At 51.1% G+C, this 19,581-nt stretch overlaps 2 protein-coding genes across 4 annotated transcripts; both read left to right on the top strand.

The window, feature by feature from the left end:
• Positions 1-2,069: 2,069 nt before the first annotated feature.
• Positions 2,070-3,331, top strand: CHCHD1 (coiled-coil-helix-coiled-coil-helix domain containing 1). Its single transcript, XM_077778593.1, has 3 exons — positions 2,070-2,213; positions 2,340-2,458; positions 3,029-3,331. The coding sequence occupies exons 1-3, from the start codon at positions 2,090-2,092 to the stop codon at positions 3,140-3,142; spliced, it is 357 nt and encodes a 118-aa protein (XP_077634719.1). The 5' UTR covers positions 2,070-2,089; the 3' UTR covers positions 3,143-3,331.
• Positions 3,332-5,199: 1,868 nt separating this feature from the next.
• ZSWIM8 (zinc finger SWIM-type containing 8) lies at positions 5,200-19,501 on the top strand. Of its 3 annotated transcripts, none has more exons than XM_077778610.1 (26): positions 5,200-5,683; positions 8,022-8,175; positions 8,409-8,503; positions 8,680-8,852; positions 9,029-9,136; positions 9,252-9,333; positions 9,468-9,588; positions 9,825-10,026; positions 10,181-10,356; positions 10,707-11,700; positions 12,646-12,777; positions 12,912-13,091; positions 13,192-13,375; positions 13,587-13,685; positions 14,266-14,390; positions 14,815-15,055; positions 15,156-15,314; positions 15,412-15,640; positions 15,816-16,105; positions 16,263-16,486; positions 17,021-17,509; positions 17,736-17,895; positions 18,024-18,200; positions 18,351-18,470; positions 18,794-18,904; positions 19,024-19,501. In XM_077778610.1, exons 1-26 carry the CDS (start codon positions 5,476-5,478, stop codon positions 19,482-19,484), a joined length of 5,694 nt encoding a protein of 1,897 aa, XP_077634736.1. In that variant the 5' UTR covers positions 5,200-5,475; the 3' UTR covers positions 19,485-19,501. The 3 variants fall into 3 exon arrangements, with proteins under 3 accessions (XP_077634736.1, XP_077634735.1, XP_077634734.1); XM_077778609.1 differs by having other exon boundaries at positions 18,726-18,904; positions 19,024-19,312; XM_077778608.1 differs by having other exon boundaries at positions 17,736-17,919; positions 18,726-18,904; positions 19,024-19,312.
• Positions 19,502-19,581: the final 80 nt, after the last annotated feature.

Genomic DNA, 19,581 nt, shown 5'->3' with positions numbered 1-19,581 from the left:
GGGGGGGGCAGAGAGAGACATAAAATTTGAAGCAGGCTCCAGGCTCTGAGTTGTCAGCACAGAGCCTGATGTGGGGCTCGAACTCATGAGCCATGAGATTGTCACCTGAGCTGAAGTCAGATGCTTAACCGACTGAGCCACCCAGGCGCCCATAAACTTGTAATCTATTTAAATGCAGGTGCTGCTTTATAGTGCAAAATACACATTACTCAAATGCAAACCAATGTTAGGACTCAAGTTTCATTCTGTGCAATAAAAAGGGTAAGTGACGGTTATGCAAAGTGTAGAATTATCCTTACCTCTCCTAATTACACCACTTCAGATTGGCATTCCTTTAGCACTTTTATGTACAAAGTGGGCCGGTTGTTTATGAGTGATTGTGGCTGAAGACTCAGGCCTGCTTTGTGGACAGGGCTTCCTAGACTTTCTCCTTTAATACTATTACCATAAAAGTATTCATAAAAGAGCAAGGTAAGCCAGGTGCTACATTTCCACAGGAGAAAGCAGAATCAATATGAAGAGAAAGCAAACAATGAATTTTCTCTGGTTTGGGGCTCAGTTTGCTCTGTAAACAGCAGCAGGCTTCCGGTTTGGTGGTAGAAGTGTCTGATTAGGACCGGGGGTGGAGCATGGGGCTGAGGTCTTTATTACTCCATGTGTTGCAATATCCTATAATCTCAGGTTTCATTTTGTATAATAAATGGCTTCTTTTTAAACAGTGTCTGCTGCTTGATTATTTCTGGGCTGAGTTTGATACACTCAGAGACTTGGAAAAATACATGAAACACTTGTTCACTTAACAAGTTATTTATTATCACTATTCCAAGTACTGGGAATTCAGTAAGACAAGGTCCTGTCTCTTGTGGTGCTTAAATTTTAAATGTGTATTGGTGGTAAGGCCATAAACACACAATAAATGAACAAGGTAATTCAGACTATGATATGTGCTATGAAGAAAATAAAACAGCTTGATAGTGGAGAGATATGGGAAGTTAGGGAAAGCCTCTCTGACAGGAACTGAGAACAGAAGAAAAAGAACCAGTCCTGCAGAGATCAATGGGAAGATTAAACACACTAAATTTTACACAACCAAATACATATTGCTACTCCAAAGTAGTCATCTTATGAACTAAAAGCTTGCTTAAATTATGCTTCCATTACCAGAAACATTTCTGAAAGTTCAACTCTAAATGCCTTGAGAATCCTTGGCACATCTTTGAATTGAGTTTTTTTGTTTTTGAATGTTTTATTTTGAGAGCGAGAGCGAGACAAATCTGAAGCAGGTTCCAGCCCAATACCGGTCTGGAACCCACCAGATCACGAAGTCCCAAGGTTAACCGACTGGGCCACCCAGGTGCCCCTGAAATGCCTTTTGTAAACACCTAAAAGTCACTTAGAGCCCAATACGATGAACCTAGGCATCACAACTGAAAGGCCAAATCTATTAATAGGAATGATACCACCAAGTATCTTCACAGGATTGGAGAGAGTCTTAAATTAGACGACGAATGCCAAAGTGCTTAAACTTCACCCTACCCAGTGAGATCATTACGAAGGAGGAGAAACGATATATAAGTAGTAGCTACTGCTAAATGGGCATAATTTTTATTTATGGCTTCGGGATGGTTTTAAAGGTAGTAAAATCCAACAGTCCTTGAAGACTTATTAAAAACCTAAGAATCTTGTCCCAACCTAACATCTTAAGGTCTCATATTTTGATTCGGTCCCATCCTCTGCCCTTGCTTATGTCAAGCACCCTCGAGTTCGGCCAGCTACCACGATAAATGAAAGCCCATTTATCGGGCCCTTTCTTGGATGTTCCCGGCCTACGACCGCTCCGAGACTTCACGGCCCGGAGCCCACAAAGGAGCGGCCTAGGTCGGCGAACAAGCCCCAGAGATTCTCCTAACCTGCACACAGGTCTTGACCGACCGGTGCCCAAACCCAGCAACAACATTACGATGCAAAGAAAAGCAAGCAAGTAGGCCACCGAGCTTTCCGCAGGATGCGCGCCAAGCCTCGTCGAGCTCGTAGGGGTCACGCAGGGTCACGCACGGCGACGCAGAGCCTGCCGGGAGCTTGGTGCGTAATGGCGACGCCCAGCCTGCGGGGTCGGCTAGCGCGGCTGGGAAACCCGCGGAAGCCTATACTGAAGCCCAACAAGCCGCTCATCCTAGCTAATCGTGTCGGGGAACGACGCCGGGAGAGGGGCGGTGAGCATTTGGAGCCAAGGAGGCTCCCAGAGCAGAAGTCCGAGGGATGCACGGGGCGGCTGGATGGGAGGGCTAGAAGATAGGAAGGTAAGGGTGACTGAAGGTCTTCCCGTTCTGCTCCTCCAGAGGCGACTTGTATCACAGAAATGTCAGTGATGATGGCATGTTGGAAGCAGAATGAATTCCGCGACGAAGCGTGCAGAAAAGAGATCCAGGAATTCTTCGATTGTGCCTCGAGGGCTGAGGTGACAGAAGGCTCTTAGGGTGTCATGCTGGGAGGAGAATGGGGGTCGGGAGGATACAAGCAACTATACAAGGCGAGGAAAGTTGTGGGAGCGATTTCCCTAACTCGAAAGTGGAAAACGCTATGGTTTTGAAGGCATTGTGATCTTGAGCGATTTGTTTCACTGCCCTAAGCTTTGGCTGTACCAGATGTAAAATAACGTTAATATTAACACCCACCACATAGAATTTTGTATTAAGTAAAGGGAAACCACAAGGGAAAAATCACTTTGTAAAATTTAACGTGCTGCTCAAATAGACATTATTGTCTGAAATAGAACTAAAGATAGATAGTGAAAGGCAGGTTGTTTGGATTTTAGCCTAGAATTAATTGTTAGCTGGCATGGTAGCTTCAGGTCATACAGCCATCTGTAGGCTTCAAGTCCCTTTTGTTGAAAGGGAAGTGGGAAGATGACACAGATATTTCCAGGCTGGTTAATGTATTAGTGTGCTTTGTGGTATTGTGAGAACTGTTGGCCTAGGTCAGGACAAACTTTAGAGCTGTCATTTTTGTTTTTGTTCTGTCTTTTCAGGCAGCGCGAAAGATGAGATCAATCCAGGACACGTTGGGAGAATCTGGGGGTTTACCCCCTAAAAAACTGAATACATTGTTACAGAGGTTTCCTAACAAATCTCATGTCAGTTGAAAATGGAGAAGCATTTTCTATGACTGGACTGTTAGCTACTGAGAACTATGCAGAGGTGTTTTGGAGACATTTGCACTGCCATGCTCTGTTTGGAGGGTGAAAGGAGGCAAGACACTTTTTTTCATCCTTTGGATTCATTGTCATGGTGGAAGTTATGCTTTATTTTGAAATAAAATCCTCTGACGATAACTTGGCCTTTGTTGTAGGTTCTCCCTCCATACTTGAACTCTGTATCCTTCCCTAGACTCTGGAAGTTCTTTACCCCTTGATTGCCCCAGGAGCAGGATAAAAGCCTTCATCTTGTTCTGCATTTGAAGTCCTTACACCATTTAGTGCCCTTGCCTTTGGATGCAATAGGGATGTTCAAGTCTGCCTATATGCAGAGTTTTTTGGCATAATCTGTATTTAGTGACTACCTATTTTGTGGATAGCCTCTGCAAAATGCTCCCAGAATAATCAGAAGTTCACAAACTGATGATCAAAGTTCCTGCAGATGTATTTTATTTAGCCAACACAATTAGAAATTAGTTTTTAAATTAGATGACCACCTTCAAAAATAGGAAAAATGTCATTCAAAAAATCCACATTTTAGCTTTCCATTAAAATAAATAAAAGGATCTGTAAACACCAGTTTCTTATCCCTGCGTGGCAATAATCAAGTAGAGCTGCTTATCTTTTGCCTCCATTCTCTAGGGACTTGGCTACTGGCTCCTTTTAAATGATGAAACTGAAACTTATCTGGCACTTATCTTCTTTTGTATTGCCTGTTCACTTCTCTCATTAAGTTATCCACCTAGTTGCTGAAGGCATTAACTTTTGTGACCCCTTGAAACAACTGTGCGGCGTATACTCTGCCCTTTCAGGCTTAATTGACTTAACCTTTTCTATATACCTTGCAGCATTAGATAGACAAAGATCAGTGGGTTTCTAAAGCTCTAGCGGGATAATTATTAAGATAAAGAAGTGATCTTGCCTCCCTGATCCACACGGCTACCTCTTCCAGTAGTCCTCAGACCTCATGGATAGAGCACTGAGCTGTTGCCTGGTCTGAAAGCTGAGGCTTTTAGCTGTAGGAAGAAACTCAATACCTAGGCACTTTGGACTGGACTTAGGAGTTCTTAACCTAGGGTCAATAGATTCCCAGTAGGAGGTCTGTGGATATGGATGGGAAAATTTTTTTATGAGGTCTGTGGATATGGATAGGAAAATTTAGCATTTCAGTGAGGACCATGAGAAACAAACCACAGTATCAGCAATACCTATATGAGATTATAATATTTTCATATAGTAGGTTGCAGATACTCAATATCATTTATACCCATCACTAGCTTCAAAATTATGGTAGCTGTTAAACTTGCTGCTGTATTTTACTTAATGTGTAAATAAAGAAATATTACTATGTTAAAAATTGTTAATATTTTGATAATTGTGTTGCAACATAATTCGTTCCCTTTGTAAGTTTTATATTTTGTGCATTTATAAACAATCTTGAGAAGGAGGTCCAGGGACTTCACCAGGCTCCCAAAAGGTCTGTAGCACGAAAAAAGGCTAAAAACTCCTGAATTCAAAGGACCCACTGACAAAACAGTACAAGCATTTCCTGAAATCAACTGCATTATTTTCATGGTGCTTTCCTGATGAGACCCTAGAAAAAGTCCAATGGAATGAAGGCTTCTGGACTACAACTCCCAGGAGGTGATGCGGCCCCAGGGCCTATCCGGAGTTGAGACATTAGCTCCACCCAGTTGTTCTGTGTTATCCCTTGACAGCCTACGATTCCCGGCGTTCATGGCGGCTGTTTATTCCTTGGGGGGCCTTATGGACGCCGAGTTATTGCTGGGATTTGTAGTCATTTCATATATTCCTGGTAGTTGGTTCCGTCTTACAGTATCTGAGGGTTGCTTCGAGGGAAAAAAAAAAAGCAGGAAATGTAGCAATTAAGCAAACGGGTCCTCTACATTTGCCCGTGCTGGGTCTGGTTCCCAAGCGCGTGAGGGCGGAAGTGGTGGTGGACGGCGCGGCCGGAAGTTCAGATCAGCTGATGGGGGAGGCGGCGCCGCAGCCGCGGAGAGGCCCCGGCTGCCGAGCGCTTCGTCCGGGCCCAGAGTCTCGGATACTGGCCACGATCCCCGTTCGCACCTCGCAGTTGGGCGCGGCCCGGTCCCATATCCCTCCCAGGCTTGAGATCCTCATCCGGCACGGCCGCCCTGAGCGCCCCGGCCATCCCCAGCCCCGGCTCGCCCCTCAGGCCCCGGGCCTCCCCTCAGCCCCCGGCCGGCGGCCCAGGCCCCGGATCCGCGGGGGGGGACCCGGCCCCGGGGGGTGCAGGCCCCATGGAGCTGATGTTCGCGGAGTGGGAGGACGGAGAGCGCTTTTCATTCGAAGATTCGGACCGCTTTGAGGAGGATTCGCTCTGTTCCTTCATCTCCGAGGCCGAGAGTCTCTGCCAGAACTGGCGGGGATGGCGCAAACAGTCAGCGGGGCCCAATTCCCCCACTGGCGGCGGTGGCGGAGGTGGCAGTGGCGGTACCAGAATGCGAGGTAAGGGTGAGCTGGGGGGAAGGGAGCGGGCTGACTCTGCTCAGGCCTTGCCGGGGAGCTGTCCCTGCTCGGGAGCTGTCCCGGACCGCGAGCTGTCCCAAGCTGGTTGGAACGGACTTCTGGACTCGCTTTTCCAGTCTTCCTGGGGTTGGCTTCTCCACACAAACCCGTGTAGTGTGTGTGTGTGTGTGTGTGTGTGTGTGTTTCTGTGTTAGAGTGATGGCCGGGAAATTCTGGGTTGGATACGATTAGCGACAAAAAAGTAGATTTTTTGTGGCTTGTTTGCCTTAGTGATGGGATAAGAGGAAAAACTCCTCAGACTTGGGAATACTTAACCGAGTTCAGCCCGTGGCAAGCCAGAAAATAGAAGAGAAGGTGGGTAGGGAGTGGATTGTGAAGACGGGACCACTTGAGGCATGTCACTCCCATTGCAGAGTGCATTGGGAGCTTTTTATTAGGAGTGATGATCTCTAATTCTGGCTACACCAAAAAGGGGTTTCACTCAGAGGAAAGTGGAGGTGAACTGGAGATTCCATAGTCACATAGGTTCAAATCAGAGCCTTGTTTTTTGGCCATAGTTAACGAACACCTGTCGGAAGCTGGGACCACCGGATTAGAGCCTTAGATTTCCATCATCTGGGGCCTGGGGAAGAGTGTAGGTAACTTTAGCGTCTCCTTATGAAATGCTCTTCGTGCTTTGTGCTGTGAGTTTCTTTTATCCTTGGGTCTTTCGGTGAATTAACTGATTAGTGCTGTGAAGAATTTTGCTTTTATTAAAGGGGATTGAGGGGAGAGTGATGATAAGTGAAGCTCCTCAGGCCCAAGACTTACCACATCCTTTCCCTGCCTTCCTCATGGCACAGTTTTTGCTCTGGGCCTCCATGCAAGCTGACATTTTTCAGCAATTGGGATTGTGATTGTACTCTGGCCATTCCAAGAGCCCTGTTTTCCAAACTTCCCTGCAGAGATTTCTAGCACCCCTTTGGGACAAAGATAAAGGTACATGTGTCACTTGTTACGAGTGGTAGTATTGAACTTCATTTGGAGAGTTAGCATATGTTCTGTGCACACACACCCACACATGCACAAAGATCATAGGCAGTTTCACTGTGGGTCTTCTGTGGTCTCTTTGCTTTTTCACATTTGCATGTGTGGGTAGCCTTGGGGCTCAGAGCTCCAATTTGAGAGAAGTAACTGAAGTCATGTCAGTGAAAATTTTCAACATACTGATATCTTCCTCAATAGGTTAAAATCTAGAAAAGCATGTCATTCCCCCAACCTGCTGCCATCCTGGACTACCTCAGTCTCTCACTTGTAAAATAAGGAGATTAACTTTTTTTTTATAAAAAGTTTCTTTCAGCTCCATGACTTTCTGATAGGTCTTCTAATTTGACTATCAATTTGGTGAGCTATGTATGCAGTATATTGTGTTTTACCTTTTAAAAAACTTTTATTTATTTTTGAGAGAGAAGGGGAGAGAGAGCAAGTAGGGAGGGGTGGAGAGAGAGAGAACCCCAAGCAGGCTCCACACTGTCAGTGCAGAGTCCTATGCGGGGCTCGAACTCATAAACTGTGAAAAATCTTGACCTGAGCTGAAACCAAGAGTCTCACACTTAACCAACTGAGCCACCTAGGCGCTCCTTACCGTTTGTTGATTAAAACAATGTGGGAAGCTTTGAGTGGTAGCTGCATCCTACTCCAGGTGATTTCAGGAGCAGCAGCTAGGTTCCCTTAGGATAACCCATCTTTCTTCCCATCCCCCTTCCCAGGCTTCCATTGTAGGAAGCCAAGGATCAGTTGTGAACAAGGTTCAGGACATGCAGCCTCTCTTGCTACTGGAGGTCCCTCTCTTTAACTCTTTTGGGCTCTGGCTGTCTTCCCTCCTTAGTTAGAGGCCTAGAATCATTTCGAGAAAACGGGATAGTAAAAAAGCAGTTGGAGAAGAGAATGTCAGAGTAGAGACATTAACAACGTAATATGAATCTAAAGTGCTAGGTATAAGGGAAATTAGATGCCAAGCCAGGTGAGAGAGGTCACTGGCTAGGATCCTGGAACACACTTGTTTGGCCAAGAGTTTCTGGGATATCCCTGGTATCTCCTGTTCTAGACCTTGGTAGCAGGCTGTGGGCTGCAGTTCGTTAGCTCCCTTCCTCCAGATGGAGTCTTAAGGGTTAATATATTCTAACAGGAGGGTCTCTTGGTTTTTCATCCAGATCTCCCTTTTCTTTCATAGTGAAGGCGGGGCCCAAGCTGTTAGGTACTGGCATTGGTGCCAGATAATCATGACCCTTTTCATTTTCCCTTCTCTTTACCCTCACCCAAACCTTTGTTTCCAAAGATGGACTTGTGATCCCATTGGTGGAGCTATCAGCAAAGCAGGTGGCATTTCATATCCCATTTGAAGTGGTGGAGAAAGTTTATCCCCCAGTGCCTGAGCAGCTACAGCTCCGAATTGCTTTTTGGAGCTTCCCTGAGAATGAAGAGGATATCCGGTGAGGCTAAAGGATTGATGGTAGGGAGTGGGTCCTCCTATTCCACACTGTGTGCTGGGTTTCCTGCAGAACAAAGGAGATACTGTGTTTGGGGTTATGGTAAGAAGAAGACAAGGGGAGGAGTGCCTGGGATTTTCCCCAAGAGGGAGTGACACTGGGGAGAGCGTGTCCAGGGCATTGTGGTCTCTGACAGGTTATTTGCTGAGTTGTGGCTGTGTCCTCTTCACTCCCAGGCTGTATTCGTGCCTGGCCAATGGCAGCGCGGATGAGTTCCAGCGAGGGGACCAGCTGTTCCGCATGAGGGCTGTGAAAGACCCACTGCAGATAGGTAAGGGTCCCATCATGCCTTAGGGAACCCCCCTGCCCCGCCCATCCCCTGTGTTATGAATTAAGGACCTACTGCAAGAAGCTAGAGCAGGTTGTCCGAATAACTGCAGGGTCAGGGTTGAGGACAGAGAATTATGTCTTGATGGCTCTCCTTGACCATACCATGTTTCTCCCCAGGGTTCCACCTGAGTGCTACAGTGGTGCCACCTCAGATGGTCCCCCCCAAAGGGGCCTACAACGTGGCTGTGATGTTTGACCGCTGCCGGGTCACTTCCTGCAGCTGCACCTGTGGGGCTGGGGCCAAATGGTGCACTCACGTCGTGGCACTCTGTCTCTTCCGCATCCACAACGTGAGGCCCTCCCAATTTATCCTGGCCCTATCCTACGCTCCATCCCCCCCTCCTCTGCTGCATGCCTGGCCACAATGTGAGCCTCGTTGCCTCCCTTAATATACCTGTCTTTCCCTAGCCCCAGTGTCAGCAAACCTTTTCTCAGCTTGTTCTGTGTCTCTCTGTGTCTCCTTCAGGCTTCCGCAGTCTGTCTGCGTGCCCCAGTCTCAGAGTCCCTGTCTCGGCTGCAGAGGGACCAGCTGCAGAAGTTTGCCCAGTACCTCATCAGTGAGCTCCCTCAGCAGGTGAGTGAGGTTGGGACATCCTCCTCCACCTCTAAGCTTCAGGACTGCATATTAGTCTTCATGTTAGGCCAAGGCCTCCTTGGGTCACCTTTGCCTTTGTCCTTTTCCCCCTCAGATCCTCCCCACAGCCCAGCGTCTTCTGGATGAACTCCTCTCTTCCCAGTCTACAGCCATCAATACAGTGTGTGGAGCCCCGGGTGAGTGTGGAGAGAAGGAAGGGCAGTCGGAAGGAAGAAAGGTGGTGTTGCAGAGCACCACTTACCAAAAGCTTGCTGTTGTCAGGTGAATCCAGGCCCGTATCTCTAGGTAACTGACTGCCTGTCACCCCCAGACCCCACAGCAGGGCCCTCTGCCTCTGACCAGAGTACGTGGTATTTGGATGAGTCAACACTCACTGACAATATCAAGAAGACTCTACACAAGTTCTGTGGACCTTCACCTGTGGTCTTCAGGTAAATTGGATCTCTTTATGCTTGTCTGTGGTAGAAGGGCACATCCTTCAGGCTGTCGATAGATCCTTTGTTCTGTTAATACCTGTGTCTCAAGAATTTTTGTCTCAGGCGTCTTTTGTCTCCTATACTCTGTATTTTGGGTCAGGGCCCCTTTTGTGTCAAAGCCATGGTGCACTTTCACCTGTTTTATGCAGCCCCATCTCAGGGTCATCGTTTTCACTCCATTACCTTCACAGTGATGTGAACTCCATGTATCTGTCTTCCACGGAGCCTCCAGCTGCTGCTGAATGGGCATGTCTGCTGCGCCCTCTGAGGGGCCGCGAGCCAGAGGGTGTCTGGAACCTACTTAGCATCGTGCGGGAGATGTTCAAACGGAGGGACAGCAATGCTGCCCCTTTGTTGGAAATCCTCACTGATCAGTGCCTCACCTATGAACAGGTAAGCCTCCAGAGTGGGGTTGAATGAACCCCACTGTGGTTCATTTTCTCCTTCCCTTAACCTCATTTACCTCTTGCTGACAGGGACACTGGGGAGGGCTGCTCTTCATTTTTCCAAGCTATTAGGGGCGTCTCAGAGCCCTCTTTGTTTCCAGATAACAGGTTGGTGGTACAGTGTGCGCACCTCAGCCTCACACAGCAGCGCCAGTGGGCACACGGGTCGTAGCAATGGGCAGTCAGAGGTGGCGGCCCACGCATGTGCCAGCATGTGTGATGAGATGGTCACGCTGTGGAGGCTAGCTGTTTTGGACCCTGCACTCAGCCCCCAGCGGTGAGTCTCCCCCTAGCCTCACCACGGCATGGATACTTAGGCCAGCCCAGGACAGTCCAAGCCCTCATGTTATGTGCACCTAGAAACATACTATTCTTCTAGTCCTAGGGAAGTGGGAGTTGCTGAGCATTAGGGTTACCAGTGATTCAGGGGTCCTGCTTCCAAGAAGCTCTCTTCCTTCCCTCCCCTAAATAGCTACTTTCCCAAATACCTGCGTATTGGAGTGATGTGTATGGGCTGGCTCAAGAAGTTCTTCCCTGGGTACCCTCCCTGTACTGCTCTATCTCCTTCCATCCCTTCCCAGGGCAGAATGTAGCCCCCCAGCAACCTTCCCAACTTTGTTCCCACAGCCGCCGGGAATTGTGTGCACAGCTACGCCAGTGGCAACTGAAGGTGATTGAGAATGTGAAGCGGGGACAGCACAAAAAGACCCTGGAGCGGCTCTTCCCTGGCTTCCGGCCAGCGGTAGAGGCCTGCTACTTCAACTGGGAAGAGGCCTACCCACTCCCTGGTGTCACCTACAGTGGCACCGACCGGAAGTTGGCACTGTGCTGGGCCCGAGCCCTGCCCCCTCGGCCAGGTGCCTCCCGATCTGGGGGCCTGGAGGAATCCCGGGAGCGGCCCCGATCTCTTCCTTCTGAGCCAGCTGTGCGGCCCAAGGAGCCTGGGGCCAAGCGCAAGGGATTGGGTGAGGGGGTCCCCTCGTCACAGCGGGGTCCCCGCCGCCTCTCTGCTGAGGGGGGAGATAAGTCTCTGCATAAGATGGGTCCAGGTGGGGGCAAAGCCAAGGCGCTGGGTGGGGCTGGCAGCGGGGGCAAGGGCTCAGCAGGCGGTGGGAGCAAGCGACGGCTGAGCAGTGAAGACAGCTCCTTGGAGCCGGATCTGGCGGAGATGAGCCTGGATGACAGCAGCCTGGCCCTGGGTGCAGAGGCCAGCACCTTTGGTGGATTCCCTGAGAGCCCGCCACCCTGCCCTCCTCCTGGTGGCTCCCGTGGCCCTTCCACCTTCCTTCCTGAACCCCCAGATACTTATGAAGAAGATGGTGGTGTGTACTTCTCAGAAGGGCCTGAGCCTCCCACAGCCTCTGCTGGCCCCCGTGGGCTACTGCCTGGGGAGGTCTGTACCCGGGATGACCTCCCTTCTACAGATGAGAGTGGCAATGGGCTCCCCAAAACCAAAGAGGCAGCCACTGCGGTCGGAGAGGAGGATGATGACTACCAGGCATATTATCTGAACGCCCAGGATGGGGCTGGGGGCGAGGAAGAGAAGGCCGAGGGCGGGGCTGGGGAGGAGCACGACCTGTTTGCTGGGCTGAAGCCACTGGAACAGGAGAGCCGCATGGAGGTGAGGGGACTCTGAGGGGACACTGAGGGTGCTCTTTAGCCTTAGCTGGGAGAGGGGCCATCTGGCTGTAGTGGGGAATGTCAAGACTGTAGTGTGGCTGTTAGAAGCCTTTAGGGGCCTCCTGTCTGGCCTCCCTGCCTGCAGTCCATTCTCTTCACTGCTTCCGTATTGATATTCCTGAAATGTCTGATTGTGTCCCTCTGCTGCTTAAAAGTCTTTAGTGATTTCCCACTGCCCTTGGAATGACTTGTGAGGCCTCACTTGGTTCGATCTTGTATCCTTTTCCAGCAGCATCTAGGTATTCTGCCCGCCCTTCTTTTTTTTTTTGTCTTTTTTTTTTTACATTTATTTATTTTTTGAGAGATAGCATGAACGGGGAAGGAGCAGAGAGAGGGAGACACAGAGCACAGAGCCTGACGTGGGGCTCAAACCCACAAACCATGAGATCATGATCTGGGCCGAAGTCGGCCGCATAACCGACTGAGCCACCCAGGCGCCCCCTGCCCTTTCTACTACAGTCAATCGAACCATTCCTCTAGCTTGCAGTGCTCTCTCTTGCATCCTTATATTTGCACAGACTGGCCTGTCTGCCTAGAATCTTCTGCCCTCATCTTACTTGGTTAGCTCCTTTTCCTTTTTCAGGTCTCAGGTATCTTCCTCTAAGAAGTCTTCCCTGAGATTGCCCCTCTGCCCCAGGTCTCAGTGAAGTATCTTATTTGCCTGTTCCCCTCTTGGCATTTCTCAGTGGTAGCTGGCTTCATGCTGGTTTGTGTGTTCTGGTGTCTGTTTATCTAATCAGACTGTGAGTTCCTGTGGTATACCCAGGACTAGTATAGGGCCTAGCACGTAGCAGGTACTCATGGGATGTTTGTTGCATGAGTGAGTATGGTGTCCTGCCCCTGGAAGTTGGGGCTTCAACCTGTGTGGTGCCCATGTCCTCTCCAGGTATTGTTTGCCTGTGCTGAGGCCCTGCATGCACACGGCTACAGCAGTGAGGCCTCCCGCCTCACTGTGGAGCTTGCCCAGGACCTTCTAGCCAACCCACCTGACCTCAAGGTAGAGCCGCCCCCTGCCAAGGTGAGAGACCCCCACTTCCCTCCCTCCCCACTTATCCCTAATCCTCTTCTGTGCCCCACCCCAAGTGAGAGCCTCCTCACTCCACCAAGATGAGTCAGACTCATATGCCTGCTTCCTTGTGCTTCCCTCTTTAGGGCAAGAAGAACAAGGTATCTACGAGCCGTCAGACCTGGGTGGCTACCAACACCCTGACCAAGGCAGCCTTCCTATTGACAGTGCTAAGTGAACGCCCAGAGCACCACAACCTGGCCTTCCGAGTCGGCATGTTTGCCTTGGAGCTACAGCGGCCCCCAGCTTCTACCAAGGCCTTGGAGGTTGGAGGTTCCATCAGCCTTGTACTGCAGTCTCCTCAGAGACTTGCAGCTTGATCTCCACTGAAGTATTAGAGGTCTGAGCTCCTTCCTGTGCCCTTAGGTGAAGCTGGCATACCAGGAGTCTGAGGTGGCTGCCCTGCTCAAGAAGATTCCTCTGGGTCCAAGTGAGATGAGTACCATGCGGTGCCGGGCAGAGGAGCTTCGGGAAGGGACGCTCTGTGACTATCGGCCTGTTTTGCCTCTCATGTTGGCCAGTTTCATCTTTGACGTTCTATGTGCTCCAGGTATGGTGCATGACTCTACAGTGAGTGGGGATCTTGGGTAGTAGTAGTTTTCTCTAAGGAGAAACCAAGAGGCCCAAGGCTCTGAATTGCCTTTAGGACCCATCATGCAACTTCATGAGTGGTCTGGAATGATGAGGGTCTTGGGTTCCCTAAATTAACATTCTTTTCCATGACACTTCTTTCTGCCTGACTTACTCCACCTTTCATACAGTGGTTTCTCCCACGGGTTCCCGGCCTCCAAGTCGTAACTGGAACAACGAGATGCCTGGGGACGAGGAGCTGGGATTTGAAGCAGCAGTTGCTGCCTTAGGTGAGTCTGGAGTATTCTGAGCACATCTGTGAGCTACCAGGCCCAGGCCTTGAAGGGCATGAGACATGGTCCCGGTTTTGAAAGGGTGGAAGGTAGTGGAACTGCCAGAATGACACGTGTAAACCAAGTAGTACAGTCAAGAACTAAGGGACAAAAGGTGTACTGTGGCTGTTAGGGGTTATAATGGCAGCAAAACAAAAATGTAAGAAAAGGATTCAGGAAGGGTGTAGAATATGGAATGTAGATTAAAAGATCAGTTAAGTTTTTGGTAAAGGGACAAAACACCATGAATAAAAACACAGGGGCAATCAAGTCTTAATGAGAGTCAGGAGCCCAACTTCCTGAAGTGATGGGTATGCCATGAAGGTAGTGTGGGCCCGGTTATCAAGGTCTTAAAAAACATATCAGAGCTAAGGCTGGATGTAATAGGTAATGGGGACCTTCCATGGGGGATGTGGATTGGGCCAGGAGAACTCCTTATCTTACATATGCTGGTAGCTGGGCAGCCCTGGCCTGTTCACTTTTGCTGTCTTGGGAGTTATGGCTGTTCTTAGTCCCTACGAGACCCTTCTTCTCACAGGTATGAAGACCACAGTGAGCGAGGCGGAGCATCCCCTCCTGTGTGAAGGCACACGTCGGGAGAAGGGTGACCTGGCACTGGCACTGATGATCACTTACAAGGATGATCAAGCCAAGCTCAAAAAGGTAGGGACTGAGGTACTAAGATTTCGACAGGCAGAGAGCAAATTTTACCCTTTCTTGGGGGATTGTGGTACAATGAGGAAAGGGCTATGCTGCCCGTAGGGGATAAGTAGAGAATCTTGGGGACACTTCATAAAGAAAAAGACCAATGGTTCTCATAGGAATGCTTGGGCAGGGGATGAAAGAAAAGCAGTTTTTCATTTATTTCAGTATTTATTAAATATCAGTATAGTCAGTCCTGTTTAAGTGTTAGAGAGGATATCAAGATATGTAAGCCAGTCCCTATCATCAGGAGGTTCTCCTGTGGTTGGGACTGGGGAAGGCTTCCTGAAGAGGTAGTATTAAGCTGTTTCAAAGGGAAAGTAAGGTAATAGGAGTAGAAGTCGGGAGATAAAGGGCATCCTATCACCGCTTCTCTGTTCTCCAGATCTTAGACAAACTCTTGGACCGAGAGAGCCAGACTCATAAGCCCCAGACACTGAGTTCATTCTACTCCTCCAGCCGCCCAGCCACAGCCAGCCAGAGGTCTCCTTCAAAGCATGGGGGTCCATCTGCCCCAGGGGCCCTGCAACCACTGACCTCGGGCTCTGCAGGGCCTCCTCAGCCAGGGAGTGTGGCAGGGGCTGGGCCAGGCCCCACTGAGGGCTTCACAGAGAAGAATGTGCCTGGTGAGGTGGGGGCACTGGGCAGGGGGGGAATGAATGGTATGGATTCATGTTGGGGTCCCCTTTCCTTGGCTCATCCCAATGTCCTATTTTCCCCACCTAGAAAGTTCCCCACATTCTCCTTGCGAGGGCCTCCCATCTGAGGCAGCTCTGACCCCAAGGGCAGAAGGGAAGGTTCCCAGCCGCCTGGCACTTGGCAGTCGTGGAGGCTACAATGGACGGGGCTGGGGCTCCCCAGGACGGCCTAAGAAGAAACACACAGGTATGACAGCCTGTGGGATGACCTGGAGGGAGGGATTTCCTGAAGTGTGAATTGTGTAACTTCTAGCTTCTGAGACTGATTTGTTTTGGGGGGCTAGGCATGGCCAGCATTGACAGCAGTGCCCCTGAAACAACATCGGATAGCTCCCCGACCTTAAGCCGGAGGCCGCTTCGAGGGGGCTGGGCCCCCACCTCCTGGGGTCGAGGACAGGACAGTGACAGCATTAGCAGCTCTTCCTCGGACTCTCTGGGCTCCTCATCCTCCAGTGGAAGTCGCCGGGCCAGTGCCAGTGGAGGGGCCCGGGCAAAGACCGTTGAAGTTGGCAGGTCAGTGGAAGATATACTCCTTTCCTCTCATCTGGCCCACAGTCAGAGCCATAGCCCTAGTGTAATCCAACTGTCGTTCCCCCAGCGACACCACTTACCCTGCTCTTTCCTAACCCACCTGGACACCCGTTTCAGAGAAACCCCAATCCCCGTCCCTACCCCGTTGCCCCCTCAGGTACAAGGGCCGCCGTCCCGAGAGTCATGCCCCCCATGTACCCAATCAGCCATCAGAGGCAGCTGCACACTTCTACTTCGAACTGGCGAAGACGGTGCTGATCAAGGCAGGGGGCAACAGCAGCACTTCCATTTTCACACATCCATCTTCCTCAGGGGGCCATCAGGGTCCTCACCGCAACCTGCACCTTTGCGCCTTCGAGATTGGGCTTTATGCCCTTGGCCTGCACAACTTTGTTTCTCCCAACTGGCTCTCACGTACTTATTCTTCCCACGTTTCTTGGATTACAGGTAAATCCAGTATCTTGATTTGGGAACGGGATGGGGATTAATTGATAGAAATGAGAGTCTTATCCTTGTGGAGTTACTGATCTGATAGAAGACACCATACTAATCCCACTCTGGGTTTTTTTTTTTTTTTTTTTTTTTTTTGCTCCTTTCCTTGAAGGTCAGGCAATGGAGATTGGCAGTGCAGCCCTGACTATACTGGTAGAATGCTGGGATGGACACCTGACGCCCCCTGAGGTTGCATCCCTGGCTGACAGGGCATCACGAGCACGAGACTCCAATATGGTGAGGGCAGCAGCGGAGTTAGCCCTAAGCTGCCTGCCTCATGCCCATGCATTGAACCCCAATGAGATCCAGCGGGCCCTGGTGCAGTGCAAGGAGCAGGTATTTCTACAGGCAATCTGGGGACTTGCTTTCAGGTATCTAGGAAGGGACATGGGGAAAACTAACAGCCCAGCTCTTGATTTCCATGTCTTGAAGTTCACAAATTTTCTAGTTTGGGCTGTTATGTTGACACTTGACATATTAACGCACTTTCCCATCCGTTACTTACCTTGCCTTATGACTCTGAGGTTAGGATTATTCCTATTTTATAGATAAGGAAACGGGAGACGTCCATGTTAAGAAGCAAGGTGATCACCAGGCTGGAATACTTGGGGACAGCCTTGGGGAGATAGTGGGAATTGGATGGGAGGGAGTGGTTAAGTTAGTTTGGAACTGGGACTATAACCTGGGTCTTCTGGTCACTAAGTGTCTGTGTGAGGCATTCATTGCTCTGACACGGACTCTGAGCATTGGCCCTGACCTCTGATGCCTACCCAGATACCAGCCAACTTAGAGGGAGATGTTGGAATGTCGTGGACAACCATGCCTGAGTAAAGCCCCTCCCCCCTTAACCTCTGTGCCCCTTCCTTCCAGGATAACCTGATGTTGGAGAAGGCCTGCATGGCAGTGGAAGAAGCGGCTAAGGGTGGGGGTGTATACCCTGAAGTGTTGTTTGAGGTTGCTCACCAGTGGTTCTGGCTATATGAGCAAACAGCAGGTGGCTCATCCACAGCCCGTGAAGGGGCTACAAGCTGTAGTGCAAGTGGGATCAGGGCAGCTGGGGAGGCTGGGCGGGGGCTGCCTGAGGGCAGGGGGGTCCCAGGGACTGAGCCGGTTACAGTGGCAGCGGCAGCAGTGACAGCAGCAGCCACAGTGGTGCCAGTCATCTCAGTGGGGTCCAGTTTATATCCAGGTCCAGGACTGGGGCATGGTCATTCCCCTGGCCTGCACCCCTACACTGCTCTACAGCCCCACCTGCCCTGCAGCCCTCAATACCTCACCCACCCAGCTCACCCTGCCCACCCAATGCCTCATATGCCCCGGCCTGCCGTCTTCCCTGTGCCCAGCTCTGCATACCCACAGGTGAGACCAGTGTTCTGCTGGGGGGTTGGGCACGTGGCAGATCATTAGGAGTTCGTGTGGGGTTGGAGTGTGGGGTACTCTGGGAGAATAATAGTACTGTCCTGGTGAGGTGGTGGATGTCGGGGGGACTCAGGCCAACCAAGATAAGAAATGTAGGGATACCCACTTGTGGGATGAAGGGGGGGAGCTGTATCATATAATTTCCTACTCTTCTCCCTGTCTCTAGGGTGTGCATCCTGCCTTCTTGGGGGCTCAGTACCCTTACTCAGTGACTCCCCCCTCACTTGCTGCCACTGCTGTGTCTTTCCCCGTTCCTTCCATGGCACCCATCACCGTACATCCCTACCACACAGAGCCAGGGCTCCCACTGCCCACCAGTGTGGCCTGTGAGTTGTGGGGACAGGGCACAGGTGAATGGAGGGGAGGTACACTGGGCAGGGGAGATGGGAGGAGGAACCCTCTCCATCTCTCTTTGGGCTATGAATTCCTCATGTGGCTTTCATCCCACCCTCAGTGAGCAGCGTCCATCCAGCATCCACGTTTCCAGCCATCCAGGGTGCCTCGTTGCCTGCTCTGACTACACAGCCCAGCCCTCTGGTGAGCGGGGGGTTTCCACCACCCGAGGAGGAGACCCACAGTCAGCCTGTCAACCCACACAGCCTACACCACCTGCACGCTGCCTACCGTGTTGGTGAGAGGACGTCCCTTTTTATGCTCCCACCTACAGTTGTGCCACAGGCTCCCTCCCCAAAGCTCTGGTTTGTCTGGGGTCTGATGTACCAGATTGGGGTAGAGGATGAAAGGGATGTACCCTCACCACGTGCCCATCTTTTTCTCCCAGGAATGCTGGCACTGGAGATGCTGGGTCGCCGGGCACACAACGATCACCCCAACAACTTCTCCCGCTCCCCCCCCTACACTGATGATGTCAAATGGTTGCTGGGGCTGGCAGCAAAGCTGGGTAACACCTCCCCTCCCCAGGACCATTGTCCGCCCCCACCTGCTTCCCCCACCTTCCTATCCCAGACCTCCTTCCTAGCTCTTGCTCAGAGTTGAGGCCTTGGTCGGGTATGTGTGCGTGCGCGGGGAGTGGGGGGTTACCTCAGCTCCTGGGGTGGAGGGAGGCTCTCTGCCAGGCCAGAGCTGAGAGATAAAAGTTGGGTCCCTAGGGCAGAGGTGGCCACCCCCGTCTCATGCCCCTCCCCCTGCCCCCCAGGAGTGAACTACGTGCACCAGTTCTGTGTGGGGGCAGCCAAGGGGGTGCTGAGCCCGTTTGTGCTGCAGGAGATCGTCATGGAGACGCTGCAGCGGCTGAGCCCTGCTCATGCCCACAACCACCTGCGTGCCCCGGCCTTCCACCAACTGGTGCAGCGCTGCCAGCAGGCATACATGCAGGTGACAACCTGGAAGTATGGAGTAGGGTGGAACACCTCCTGGGAAGGCATGGAACTGATGACCCCACATGCTAGGGAGGATGGGCCTGGTTCTGTGCTTAGTGGCTCATCTTCTTCCAGTACATTCACCATCGCTTGATTCACCTGACCCCTGCCGACTACGACGACTTTGTGAATGCGATCCGCAGTGCGCGCAGCGCCTTCTGCCTGACACCCATGGGCATGATGCAGTTCAACGACATCCTGCAGAACCTCAAGCGCAGCAAACAGACCAAGGAGCTGTGGCAGCGGGTCTCACTCGAGATGACCACCTTCTCCCCATGAGTCTGGCCCCTCTAGGGTCCTATACAGGGACACAGGCCTGTGGCTATGGGGGCCCCTCACACAGAGGGAGTGAATCTTGGTTGGACAGATCATCCCCACTCAGTTCTCTGGTAGCCCAGACTGGCAGCTGCTCTTGGGCTGTAGCTTGGGGCCAAGATGTCTCAGACCCTAGAAGCCTAGGGTTGGGGGAGACAGCCCTATCTGGGAGGGGGCATTGGGTGGCCTCTGGTATTTATTTGGCATTTATAAATATATAAACTCCTTTTTTACTCTAGTCTGCCTGGGCCTTTGCCTTCTTTCACTCCACGTGCAGATGAACTTTGAACCGGGGTGGGGGAAAAGACTGATACTTCC

The sequence above is a fragment of the Crocuta crocuta genome, unplaced genomic scaffold (assembly GCF_008692635.1).
Source record: "Crocuta crocuta isolate KB4526 unplaced genomic scaffold, BGI_CrCroc_1.0 scaffold167, whole genome shotgun sequence".
In the NCBI taxonomy this organism is placed as follows: Eukaryota; Metazoa; Chordata; class Mammalia; order Carnivora; family Hyaenidae; genus Crocuta; species Crocuta crocuta.
This window is presented reverse-complemented; position numbering and strand designations above follow the sequence as displayed.